We start from the raw sequence: 12,898 nt of genomic DNA, 5'->3' as shown, positions 1-12,898 counted from the left end.
TTATACACTATAGAAATCCCTATCTACCCTAGGTAATCCAACAAAAGCACAATAAGAACAAAAAATAAGAACATCCTGGGCATCCTTAATTTGGCCATTATATCTTTTTAATTAATGTGTTTTACTCATTAAAAGTGTGGCACGCAAATTCATAATCCTATTTTAAGCTCCAAAACTCAGCTTCCAACATGCACATCTCATGGGGATGAAGTCTTTATAAAAAGAAACAACACATGGACACCTAAAACCCCCAAAAGCACAAAAATAAACAAACCAATCTCATTTGAGTTTGTTTTTTAATACCTCAGACCAAACCAGAAGTAAGCTACTATCAAAATTGACCTAATTGCATCATACCTTGGAATAAGCTGATCCTTTCGCCATGTATCTGGCTTAATAGCATATATCGTATTTTCATGAACAGAGTGGCATCGCCACCCTTTAGGTCAAATTTCAAGGCGTAGTGTCACCAATCCAGAGACATGACAGGCTTTTTATTATGTTTTCTGTTTAAAATTTTGATTCAAAAACCTCAGCAACACTTCAGATGTGCATAATCCTTATTGAAACTGGCTTGATGCGGATTACACCCTGAAGAACAAAGGAAGTCTTTATCACTTATGGCCAGTGTTTTAGGAGCTTATAACTGTAATCAGGTAGGGATTATATCAGCATGATCCATATTAGCTGAACCGTAGCAAAAAGCTTTTTTCTATTTGACCTTCCCACCTGGGGCATGACACTACTAAAAATGGTATAACATGCAACAAACATGTGCCACTGAAGGTGGAGTCACCATCCACTGCGGGCAGAGGATAGTACTTTGTATTTTGAGAGAAAAATTAGTCATTAAGTAGTGGAAGCAGATCCTTGTATGGTGCATTGTTATCCAGGATTATTTCATTAGGATCTGCTGACCCAATTTCTGCATTGGAAAGGGAATTATATTTTTTCACACTATTGGGGGGGGGGGGGGAAGAGAAAAAGAAAAAAAAAATCAATAACACAGGTTGCTCAAACTTTTAAAAATATGGTTGCAGACAAAAGCAGGTACCTGTATTGGTATCTCTACAAAAGCCAGATGAAACAAGAACCATTACAAATATGTAATCATGTCTCTACTAGAATTGGATTTTGGCTCCCTTAAAATACATAATTCCTAATTAAAACATATGGAATCCAGCTAATACAGCCTCATGACTAAGGGATTTAGTGAAGGGCAGGAATTTTTTTATTACTGCTATGATGGTCCCCTCTGCCACAGGTCATCCTTCGCTTGCTCCTCCTGCAATTGCCCTGGGGAGAGCTGACTCAGATGAATTAGAAGAGCTTCATTTGGGAAGCTTCCCCAACACACGAAAGGATTCGCCTCCTAATCTGTCAAAATCCAATAACGTTAAAGCAACTGCAACCTGCTTATGGCTCAGTGGGGCTCTCGGAGTCAATGGGCAGGACCTGTGGCACAGCACCGGATGGATGGTAGCAAGGAAGGACGGAACAAAAACCCACCTTGGAAGCCGCAGCAGGGGAGATCTCTGCTGCTGAAGTATTTTGTGCCCAAGCATTGCAAGCTCACACAAACCAAATGGTTCAGCCATCCCAGGATGTTGCCCATCCCACTGCACTCACCTTTTCCCCACAAACGTGGGGCCCTCTGCACAATGGTGGGACCACATCTCCCTAGGGTCCTGCTCTCTGCTCCTCATCCTCACTGGCACAAAAATACATGTCCACATGTCTAACATTTGAGTTCCTTTATAGTAAAACACCACCACAGGTGTGCTTAATGCTCTGCACGTCTCAGATTGTCTTTCACAAGGCCTTGCAGTAGCCCTCTGGAAGGGGACACCACCATAAGCCTTGCCCCCAAAGCAAGGGACAGAGGAAAGAGCTCCCCCAAAACCACTCTATAGCAGGGACAATCCTTCTACTGAAACTGAGCCTACAAAACCACCACAAGCAAGTGTTTTCCCTTTCTTATAAACTCCTCTCACCTGTTAATCATTTTCATGTGCCAATCAAGTAATGAGGGAGTCAGGGAGCACCATCACATTTGCTGCATATTCCAAGAGAACAAGATCACCAGAGGAGTTAAAGCTCCTTCTGCTGAGGTCGTGGGACCTTCATAACCTCCTGAAAGCAAAGGCTCAGGTTACCTTGGAAGGCAGCTTGTCCTGCCTGGGAGCAGAAGTGGTTTGTCTGAAGGATGAGGGAAGTGATACCAGCAGGGAGAGCTCTGTGCCCCAGTCAGTGCAGACACCTGCAATGGGTATTTCGCGACCTGCCGCCCTCCTCTGGCACGCAGCTTGCCTTGTCACTAATGGGAGATGCATGTAAAATCCTCTGCCGGGTTATAGCAACATTATTTTTTAAACAGGTAGCTGCATTTTCTGCCTGTTACGCTGCTGGAGAGGAATCCAGATGCCTCTATTCCCACTCATGCCATTCCTGCAGAGGCAGGGACAGTTAGCGCATGAACTCACCCCAGGGGAACAGCCCTTTCCATGCCTGTGAGCACTTCAGGGAAAGTTGCCTTTTTCCTTTTTTCCTTCAGCTCAGTGAATAACACTTTGGTGCTAAGCACGGCGGCTGCAATAGGCCCGTTTCCAGTGTTTTCGGACCTGCTTGATTTTTGATATATTTATTGCAAAGCGTGTTGAGAGAAAAGCACCTTCTTGTGAAGTTATCTGCAGCTTATGCCACCTGGTGACGAGGGTTAACACACCTCCCCCTTGCCCTGCTGCAAAGTCTAAGATGCTGCAACTTACCCATTGCCTTTAATCCCATAGATAGTGGCATAACAGGACCCAGTAGCTGGGGCTTGAACTTAAAATACACACTTAATTTGCCGTTTCAGTGAAAGTAGTTAACAAGCAGGATGGCTTTGCAGGGAGCGGGGCAGCTTCTCCTGCACTGGCAGGCTGCATCAAGACCAGATGCATCTCTGGGAGACATGACTGAGGTCAACCATAAATTAACAGGCTCACTGTGAGGGGAAAAAATAATGATGGGTCTGATTGCATGGCCTGGCATGAAGGAGGCCAGATGAGGTGGGCCAATGAGTCCTTTCTGGGCCCGTGAACTTTCTGAATCTTTCTTATCCGGAGGGGAAAAAATGGCAAGGGCTCCCTTTGCCATTTTACCATGGCTGATTCTTAATCAATAGCAGGGCTGGCAGTAGCTCTTGTGCAATACCACTTTCCCCAGAGCTGGGCCCTCTTCCCCTGCAATGCTCCCAACCCCTGCTGGTCTCAGAAGAATTGAGCCCAAAGCTCCACATAGCAATTCAAATGCATCACCAGACATTAGGCCACCGGGTTAACCACTGTTTAATTTCGTCACATTTGTTTGTGAGTTATGTACGTGCCTTTCTTTTGTCAACATCTCCTTTTAAAAAGGATATTGATTTTGTTTTCAAAGGCTCTCAAAAATAAAATGAATGACTACATTCTAAGGAAGAGTCATTTTCTCAACAGCTGTAAATAATTTATTGTTCGCAACCCACCCAGATCAAAAGATACTTCATCAACTGATGTGGCAAAATCTGGTGCAAGCTGCATTTCTATTATCTCAGATCCAATTAACCATTTGGAGCAGACTAAAACATAACTAGATCAATCCAGAATCAGATTAATATCCAATCCATAATCACATTAATCACAATCTGTCCATAATTAGCCATCAGATAATCCCATTGGACAGGAGGTGACATGCAGTATCCCATTATCTCATTAATTATCTATTTTCAGTATCAGACATTGTCCCCAAACACAAGGAAATGTTTTTTAAAGGAAAAATGGACAGGGAATTCTCCTTCTGCTACATCCTCCCCATTGAAGCCCCCAATGGTTCGATATTGGCGTTTTGCTACATTTCTTTGGTTTTACATGTTCTCTTAGAACCAAGAGCTGTTTTTTTGAGAGATGTCATCTTTTTAAATAAAATATGATTATCTTAGGAAGATGGATAAATAAAACATTTGTTTCATGTGAACAAGTTTATGAAAGAAAAGAAAACCCTTCATCAAAGGTTTTAATGGTAACATGATAACAATAGCTTTGCAATGCTAAATCTTATTGCAGATGGTTCCTGTCCTTTTTTGTAATGTAAGTGAAATTGTGTTCCATCTGTTTTAATTTTAGAATGGACTTAATCCATGGCTGGCTCTGAAAGAATCAGCATTTACTGTCTCTGCAATCTGCTGCAAACAAAAAAAAATTGTTACCGTTTCCCCTTTCTAGAGGGAACTTGTATTTCTATTTGGGAGCAAAAACCGAAGAGTTGCTCTGTAGAGAGTGGGAAGCGCTGTTAGCTGGCCTCACCCCGTGGCCAGGCAGCCCCTGCCAGCTCTCGCATCAAACCCAACTGGAATTGCCCCGAAAGCAGTTGGAAACTCTGGACACTGGGTGGAGGAGAGCAAGAAGTAATCGGTGTGGCAGGAGAGATTGCGTTTGGTGTTGACTAGCAAATGCTTCCAGCATTTCCAGGTGACCTGAAAGTGGTTCTCCAGAGGTCTCTCCTACCTGAATTATTCTATGATTTCATGATGTGTTTTCGTTTAACACCACCCCACCACCCCCTGCCCCGAAATGAACCAACAATGAACCTGTTTGTAAAATGTGGTGGTATAGGGCTGTTTTTACGCCTCTCAGCATTACCTGTAGTCATTTTAAAGTTTTTCATACGTCATCTAGAGGAGGTTCGGGGCTTTAAGCATTTTCCCGGCAAGTCCTTTTTGTGGGTTTTCTACTAAAATGCCCGTGCAGCACAGCCCACCCTGTTCCTACCTGCCTGGTCACAAACCAAGTCCAACTCCAGTCCCACCGTGCCTGCCTGGTGTCAGTGCACCGCTCTGTACTGGCACAGGTGTGCCAGTTTGGAAAAGTTTGGCTGGCTCTACTGTAACCTTTCCTATTCCTAAGTTGGTGGGAGGTTTGGGAGAGCAGCGAGGACTCTGCCCTCGAGTGAGAAGAGGGGTGATGCAACATGGAGCATCCCTGCCAAGCTGCTGTATTTGAAGACGTGTCTCATTTTCCTATCACTCTGACACTTTATTTTTGCATTTTTTTGTTAACACATGCAGATACTGATTCACTCAGGACTCTGCAGATTCCAGCTGAGGCTGAAGTCACCCCTCTGCACTCCCTTTCCTACCAGGCACCCAGGCGTGGGCAGGATACCCTGGGTCACCCCACAGACATGGCAGCGCTGTGGAGGTTCCCATCACCTATTCCACGGGGTCACCCCAGTTTGAAGAGGCAGCCAAATTTTTCCAATGCCCTTCGCATCACTCGCCTCCCAGCTCAGCTCTGCCGCTGGCAAACAAGCCACACTAATGGCAGGCAGTGCTCGGACCGCAGACCCCAACAGGAGCCACGGCCACCCTGTCACTGCCACAGGATGTCATTGCCACACCACATCTCTGGACCTTCACGCATACAGGGATGGGCGGGGATGCCAAAATCCGCTGGTGGCGCACGCCCTTGCTGAAGTGGGTGCCCCAAACGCCATCCTGCTTCCCTCCTTGGATCCTGCACATACTTAAATGTTTGGTTTTGACATTTGGGGTCCTCAAAGGTGTGGCAGGGGCTGCGGTCAGGCTGGGGAGAGTGGGTCAAATAATCAAATGCCAGTTATCCAAATCCTCCTTTCCCTCTCCTCAGCTTCTGGGGTTTCATACCTACAGAGTGCCTGACTTGTACAAAAAACCAAGTGCTTCAGCTGGAAAACGCAGCCTGCCTCCCTCCTCCAAGCAAAATGAGCACAGCCTGCCCTTCCGGAGCCAAAACTTCAAGTCGCCACGTCCTTCCCAAGCCGTACAGATTGGTCTATATCTATCAAATTCCATGTGTAAAATTAAAAAGGTGATTGCGTGGAGGGGAGGGACAGGACCAAAGCCTCAAGACAGCAGCAATCTCAATTCCAGCATGTATAAGCTTTCGTGAAGCTTTTGAGCTAGTCGTGCCGCTCTGCTACAAAGTCTTTGGGAATTTAAAACTGAGTCAAAGGCCACTGAAGTGCTCTCCCTATTTTTCTGCTAATGCACAGGAAACCCGTGGAGACCGAGGGGGGGAAGAGGGAGGAAAAATGAATAGAAAGGATAAAAAAGCAACAGGAGAGGTTCAGCTGCGGGAGCAGCACGGGATCAGGTGCATGAAAATCCGGTAAAATACTAATTTTTTCCTCTAGTTTCAACTCATTGCGCGGCTGCTGCGCGGGACGGCTGCCCCGACGATGCGGTCGCTCCCGTTCGGGTCCGTCGGGGCGGCCCTCCCGCGCACGCCCCCCCAGCAGGGAATCGCTCCGTGGGCGCGCAGCCTTAAGCCGGCGTCCACCGCGGACCCCCCCCATTCCCGTCTGCGGCAGGGATGCGCCTCCGCGCAGAGCCGGGGACTGTCCCGCCGCGCCCGTCTGCGGGCACCTGCCTTGCGGCACGCCGGGACGCCAGGAAAGGGACAACGAAATACAAGGCGAAAGAGAAGAACAGAATAAGGGAAATAAAAGAAGGAGAAAATAAAAGGCGAAAAACAACTCAAGGAAAAGAAGAGGGAAAACGGAGGGGAAAAATAGCTGAAATGAATCTCCGTCTGCTCGGGCTGCTGATGCCGCTGTCCTCTCCGCATACGGGGACGGGGCGCACGGCGCAGGCACCGCGCCAGGCAGTCGGAGGATCCCGCGGCTGCCGCTGAGGCGCGCACCCACCGTCCCCGCGGAGGAGGTTCTCCCGCGGCGCACTGGGTTACCCACCCCCCGTCCGGGCCGGCGTCGAGCCCCGCCAAGCCGGGCTCCCGCGGGGCGCCATGGGGAGTCCGCACCGCTCCGCGCCCCGCCGCGCGCCACCGCGCGCCCATTGTTCACCACGGCCAATCCGCGGGCGCCCTCCCCGCGGCCGCCAATCGCCTCTGGGGGCCGCGCGGTGAGGTCAGCACCGCCTCCCCCCCCCCCCCCCCCCCGGCGGCCGGTGCGCGCTGACATCACGGCGCGGCCCGGCGGGGCGGGCCCGGGGGGGCGGGCGCGGCCCCCGCCCCGCGCGGCGCGGGTAGTGGTGGAGCGGCGGCGCCGCATCCCGCATCGCGCATCGCGGCCGGTGCGCAGGGGGCCGCCCGCATGGTGGACATCCTCCTCCCGCGGCCGCTCCCGGGCGCCATGGGGGAGCCCTCCAAGAGTAAGTGCGCGCAGCGCGGCGCAACGGGGCGCCGGGGCGGGTGGGTGGGCGGGCGCGGGGCGCTGCGGGACTTTGCGGAGCCGGGCTCCCCGCTGCTGCCGTCGGGCGGGCTGGCGGCCGCCGCGCCGCCCCGGCCCCACGGGCGCGGTGACAGCGCCGGGAAGAGCTGCGGCACCGCGGCGGGCGCGGGCGGCAGCGGGCTCGGCCCGTGGCATCTCCGGTGCCGCTATTCCCGTTCGTGCCCAGCGCTCCCCGGCCCCGTTGGCTCCGTTTCTTACCGAATGCCTGTCCCTTCGTCTGTCCGCGCTGCTGATCTCATTGCTTTCTGCTGTTTCCATTTCTTTCTCTCTTTTCCTCTGCTTTTTCTTTCTTTCCTTCCCTCTTTCTCTGCCCGTGTTACCGTTTTTCTTTCTTTCTCGCTTTCCTTGTTTCGGTTTGTCTTTCTTTTTTTCTCTTTCCGTTTTTATTTCTTTCTTTCTTTCTCTTTCTGTTCTTATCTTTTTGTTTGGTTTTATTTCTCTTTATGTCTCTTTGATTTCGTGTCTCTTACTGTTTTCATTTGTCCATGTTCCCGTTCTGTCTCTTTCATTTTTTCCTCTGGTTTTGTTTTTCTTTCTGTCATTCCGTTTTTAATTCTTTTTCTTTCTTCCAGTTTTTCCTCAGCTTTTTTTTTAATGTTTCTGTGTTTCTGGTTTTATTTCCTTTTCTGAAATTCTACTCTTATGTCTCTGTCTTTCTGCATTTATTTCGTTCGATCAAGTTTCTGTTTTGTTTTGGTTTGCTGGGGGGTTTTTATTATTATTTCTGGCTGTATTTATTTCTCTCGTGTTTCCATCCTTTCTTTCTCTCCTTGTCTCTGTCTTTATTTCTCTTTCTTCCTATTTTGGGGGGGGGGGAAAGAAAAAAAAAAAAAAGATGTAAGAATAAGAAAAAAGCGTCTTTCCCTAATTCCTGGCGCTTCTGCTCTTGCACATCGCTTCCCCTGACCGTGCCCTGCTCGCTCCCGGCAGGGCGGCCGGGGCTGGCCCTGTGCGCGGGCTGCGGGGGCCGCATCCAGGACCCCTTCCTGCTGCGGGTGTCGCCGGACCTGGAGTGGCACGTCGCCTGCCTCAAGTGCGCCGAGTGCGGGCAGCCCCTGGACGAGACCTGCACATGCTTCCTGCGCGACGGCAAGGCCTACTGCAAGCGGGACTACAGCAGGTGACCCCGAATGCGCCGACGCTCGTTAAAAAACCAGCCAAACCAAAACCCGAAAAAAGCACAAAAGCCCCTTAACACCCCCGAATTTCCCCCAAACGAAAACCTGACTCTCCGCCGCTGCCCGCCCCCGCGGCGCCGCCCGGAGCCGCCCCAACGGCGCGGCCGCGGGCCCTGACGGCGCGTCGCGTCCCCGCAGGCTCTTCGGCATCAAGTGCGCCCAGTGCCGGGCGGTCTTCAGCAGCAGCGATCTGGTGATGCGCGCCCGCGACCACGTCTACCACCTGGAGTGCTTCCGCTGCGCCGCCTGCGGCCGCCAGCTCCTGCCCGGCGACCAGTTCTGCCTGCGGGAGCGCGACCTGCTCTGCCGCGCCGACCACGGGCCGCCACCCGACGGCGCCGCCGCCCGCGGACCGCGCAGCCCCGCGCTGCCGCCGTCCGCCGCCGCGCACCTCGCAGGTACCGGCTACCCCTCGGGGCGGGCGGGGGGGGGGGTGACGGGGACGGCTGCGGCGGGCGGGCGGCGGCGCTGACGGTGCGCGCCCTCCCCGCCCGCCGCAGAGCCGGTGCCCGGCCGGCCGCCCGCCCCGCGGCCGCCGGCGCACAAGGCGGCGGAGAAGACTACCCGCGTGCGGACGGTGCTGAACGAGAAGCAGCTGCACACCTTGCGGACCTGCTACGCCGCCAACCCGCGCCCCGACGCGCTGATGAAGGAGCAGCTGGTGGAGATGACGGGGCTCAGCCCCCGCGTCATCCGCGTCTGGTTCCAGAACAAGCGCTGCAAGGACAAGAAGAAGTCCATCCTCATGAAGCAGCTCCAGCAGCAGCAGCACAGCGACAAGACGGTGAGCGCCCGCCCGCCCCGCCGGGGAGGGAGGTGGGGGGGGTCCCGGGCCGGCGGGCTCGGGCGGCAGCCGCGCTGAAGCCCCGTGTGCCCGTAGAGCCTGCAGGGCCTGACCGGGACGCCACTGGTGGCCGGCAGCCCCATCCGCCACGAAAGCGCCGTGCAGGGCAGCGCTGTAGAGGTCCAGACCTACCAGCCGCCCTGGAAGGCGCTCAGCGAGTTCGCCCTGCAGAGCGACCTGGAGCAGCCCGCCGCCTTCCAGCAGCTGGTGAGCCGCGACGCGACGCGCCGGGCCGGGCCGCCCCGTCGGGCCCGGACGCGGCGGGAGGGGGACGGGCCAGGGCGGGGGGGACCGCGCCGGGCCCTCACCGCCGCTGCTCCCCCAGGTCTCCTTCTCCGAGTCCGGCTCCTTGGGCACCTCCTCCGGCAGCGACGTGACCTCGCTGTCCTCCCAGCTCCCCGACACCCCCAACAGCATGGTGCCCAGCCCGGCCGAGACGTGAGGCGGCCCGGCCGCCCGCCGCCGCGGGACTTCCGCATGCCTGCGCTCCCTGCATGAGACACCCGGCCCCGGGCCGCTCCCAGAGCGCCGGACAAACGCCTTTTTGTTTTTTTAATTATTCTTATTTAAAAACAAACAAAAAATATGTTACTGACGGCCAAAAAAGCACCGGGATCCTCGCTGCCTTCACCAGACCGGAGAGAGAGCCCCCCGCTCTGGTTATTTCGTTGTTTTTGGTTTTTTCCCTGCGGATTTCGATGTTTCTTTTCCCCAAAGAAACGCGGATTTCCCCGCTGGAGCCCGGCACGGTGACAGGCTGCCTCGCCCGCCGCTTGCGCCGGGGACGGCTTTTCTTCCCTTTTTGGAAGGGAAAAGAAAGAGAAAAAAACCACAACCAAACAAGAGGGGGGAGACTCCCCCGGCGCGCGCGCCTTTCCGCGGCCGCGGAGCCAGCCTGGCCCTCCCTCCACGGAGCCGCGCCGCCCAGCCTCATCTCACGCCGATGCCTCGCCCGGGCCACGGCACCCGGCCCCGCACGATCGCTGGAAAAACGGGACACGGAAACGAGACTTTTTACCGGGAAAACCAGTACTAATAATGTTAAGTTATCAGTGGACGGAGGACGGATTGTTTGAGCCTTTAACGAACAAAAGTAAGTTATTGTTATTTATTGTCAGAGTCAGCGGTTGAATAGTGGGATTAAATATTTTGGACTTAATAAAAAAAGAGAAAAAAAAAAAGAAAAAGATTGAAACGAAAAAAAAGGGGCAGGAGGGCGGCGGAGGGACTGCCTGTGCGCGGAGCCGCGCTGCCGGCCGGGGCGGGGCGGGACGCGGAGCGGGTCGCGGAGCGGGTCGCGGAGCGGCTTGGGGTGCGGGTCGGGACGGGCGCAGCCCCAGTTTTGCCGGCACGGCCTCTCCGCACCGCGCTAATCGGCTTTCCATACCGGGGCCACTTATTTATAGCCGCGGAGGCGGAGCGCAAGTTTCCCTTTCGGAGCAGCCCGCGGGCTCGGCCGGGTCGTGCCCGCACCTGCCGCGGTGCGGGGCCGCCTCGCCTCCTCCCGTGGGCCTGCGGGGACTCGGCCGCGGGGGCTCCCCGGGGCGGCGGCGGCGAGGTGTCCCCTCGCGTGTATTCCTCCCCCCATCTAGACGCAGACGGCGGCTCCTTATCTGCCTTTGGCATCACCTGGGAGCGCGGCGGCGGAGGCCGCCCGACCCGGCGGGCGCGGCTCCCGCTCCCTCCCCGTTACTCGAGCGGGAATGCGCTCAGGGCCGGCTCCCGGCGGGATTGTAGGCCCGGGCAGCCCTAAACCACGGCGAGCCGCCCCTACGTCCCCATCCAGGGGCAATGGGGCCCGCACCCTCGGGGAGCTGGGGGGCACCCGGGCCCTACCCGACCCCGTCGGGAATCAAGGGGATGGGCAGCGCGGCGCCGGCGTGAGGAGGGCTCCATCACCACCGGGGACCGGGCCCCTCAGGCGAGCTGGCCCGCGCGGCCGACCCGCAGTTGCCGTCGGGGAGCACGGAGCAGCCCGTTCTGCCGGGAACGCGGCGGCGGGAGAGGTAAAGGGGACGCCTCTGCCGGGGGCTCCTCTGCTGCCACCGAGGCGGGCGGCCCCTCGGCCCGGGGACAGGTGGGAAGGGGATCTCCCGCCCCCCCCCCCCCCCCCCCCCCCCCGCCGCCGCGGGGCCCCCTCAGTTACCTGGCTCCGGCTGGGTCGGGTTTCAGCTCTCCGCGCTCCCCCGAGCCTCGATTGAAGCAAGCTGTTTCCGTCACCTGGGAGCGGGGCCGCCGGGGCCGCAAAACCGCTTCCGCGGAGGCGGCCGGGGGACACGGGTCCCCGCGGAGCTCCCGCTCCCCCCCCCCCCCCCCCCCTCAGGCAGGGCGGCGGCCTCTCCTCAGGCAGCGGCCTCACCTCAGGCAGCGCGGCGGCCCCGCCGGGCGGGTCGGAATTGCCGCCGGCGGCTCAGGTGCGGGCCGGGCCTGGCCGCTGAGGCCGGCAAAGGGGCCGCGGCCCCGGGCTGCTAAGAGGGGACGGTCCCGGTCTCGGTCCCCGCGGCCGTGAGCCGCCTGCGGCCCGGGATCGGCGCGGCCCCACCGGCGCCTTCCCTGAGGAAAGCCCGTCCCCGCGGCGTCCCGCGCGCCCTCACAACCGCCGCTCGCGCGCGGCCCTGCACGGGGCAGCAGCTGGGGCCTGCGGAGAGGCGCGGAGAATAAACGGTGCTGAGACAGGCCGCCGGTTTCACGTTTTAATTCTGCTTCACGGAACCTTCGCCGTTAAGGGAACATCAGGAGGTTTAAACAAGCGTTATTAAAGTCTTACCGAAACGTTAAAAATGCGCATGGTTTTAAAAAAAAAATCCGTATTGCGTGACTTATCCCGAATCACCAAAAAAAGTGTAAGCGAACTTTCCTTGGAGCCAAATCTGACATTCTTTAGACTTTTGATTAACTGGAAAGGCATCTTAGGAGTCTTTTTTATTTCTCTCCGAGCCTTGCGTTGCTTATGCTAATTCAAACACACCAACATTTGTAACGCAGAAGTCACCCTACAGACAGAATAAGTTATTTTATTACAAGATATATAGAACATATTTTCTCTATTTGCAATCTTGTTTCAGCAGTTCTGCAGTGCAAGTACCACCACATCACAGGGTAGAAAATACCCAAATCATGACATAGGATATGTGAATGAAATAAACGCAACTTATCAAAATTACAAAACAGAACTTGAAAGTATCTACAGTACTTAGAATATAAATAGTGCAAATTATGTATCTACAGCATAAGTATTTTAGAGTATCAAAAACTTTTCGGAATAGGCTTTTAAGGAAGGTAGTCAGCAGGAACCGGTGAGCATGACGATGTTGGGGATTCTAAACCCAAATACAACACTTATTTTTTTAAGAAGAACTGTCGAGCTTCTTCCCAGGACTGGCGGGGGAATCGGTTGGACAGCTCAAGATAATCTTGAGAATTGAAAAATTTTTCTGTTGAAGACAGAACATAAAATTACCAAGTTATTCTCTCAAGATCAGATTGCAATAAAACAGGAATAATGAACATGCGGCCAGTTCCAGATATTTAAGTCATTTACTCCCCTCCCCCTACCAAAAACTTCTCAGATCATGGGGTGACACTCTGTGGAGATCCGGCCATTGAGGTTTGGCTTTAAAAACGGGGGTAG

At 54.8% G+C, this 12,898-nt stretch overlaps 2 protein-coding genes across 2 annotated transcripts in view; one reads left to right on the top strand and one right to left on the bottom strand.

The window, feature by feature from the left end:
* The first annotated feature begins 6,993 nt into the window (after nt 1-6,993).
* On the top strand, nt 6,994-10,064 carry ISL2 (ISL LIM homeobox 2). The gene is made up of 6 exons (XM_075764714.1): nt 6,994-7,165; nt 8,176-8,365; nt 8,562-8,821; nt 8,924-9,207; nt 9,304-9,474; nt 9,593-10,064. The coding sequence occupies exons 1-6, from the start codon at nt 7,108-7,110 to the stop codon at nt 9,707-9,709; spliced, it is 1,080 nt and encodes a 359-aa protein (XP_075620829.1). The 5' UTR covers nt 6,994-7,107; the 3' UTR covers nt 9,710-10,064.
* Nucleotides 10,065-11,947: 1,883 nt separating this feature from the next.
* The window catches only part of SCAPER (S-phase cyclin A associated protein in the ER), a 161,412-nt gene continuing 160,461 nt past the window's right edge, over nt 11,948-12,898 (bottom strand). Inside the window, exon 32 of the mRNA XM_075764713.1 lies at nt 11,948-12,701. Coding sequence (XP_075620828.1) covers nt 12,607-12,701 — 95 coding nt within the window. The 3' untranslated portion in view covers nt 11,948-12,606. The remainder of the gene's footprint in view (nt 12,702-12,898) is intronic.

Source organism: Balearica regulorum, chromosome 12 (genome assembly GCF_011004875.1).
Source record: "Balearica regulorum gibbericeps isolate bBalReg1 chromosome 12, bBalReg1.pri, whole genome shotgun sequence".
Classification (NCBI taxonomy): domain Eukaryota; kingdom Metazoa; phylum Chordata; class Aves; order Gruiformes; family Gruidae; genus Balearica; species Balearica regulorum.
This window is presented reverse-complemented; position numbering and strand designations above follow the sequence as displayed.

What these genes read in the sequence shown, in the direction of transcription:
- ISL2 (XM_075764714.1), top strand. Translation starts at nt 7,108, where the DNA reads ATGGTGGACATCCTCCTCCCGCGGCCGCTCCCGGGCGCCATGGGGGAG. An exon ending in CGCCGCCGCGCACCTCGCAG is followed by an intron (nt 8,822 to 8,923) that starts GTACCGGCTACC and finishes CGCCCGCCGCAG; the next exon opens with AGCCGGTGCCCGGCCGGCCG. An exon ending in AGCAGCACAGCGACAAGACG is followed by an intron (nt 9,208 to 9,303) that starts GTGAGCGCCCGC and finishes GTGTGCCCGTAG; the next exon opens with AGCCTGCAGGGCCTGACCGG.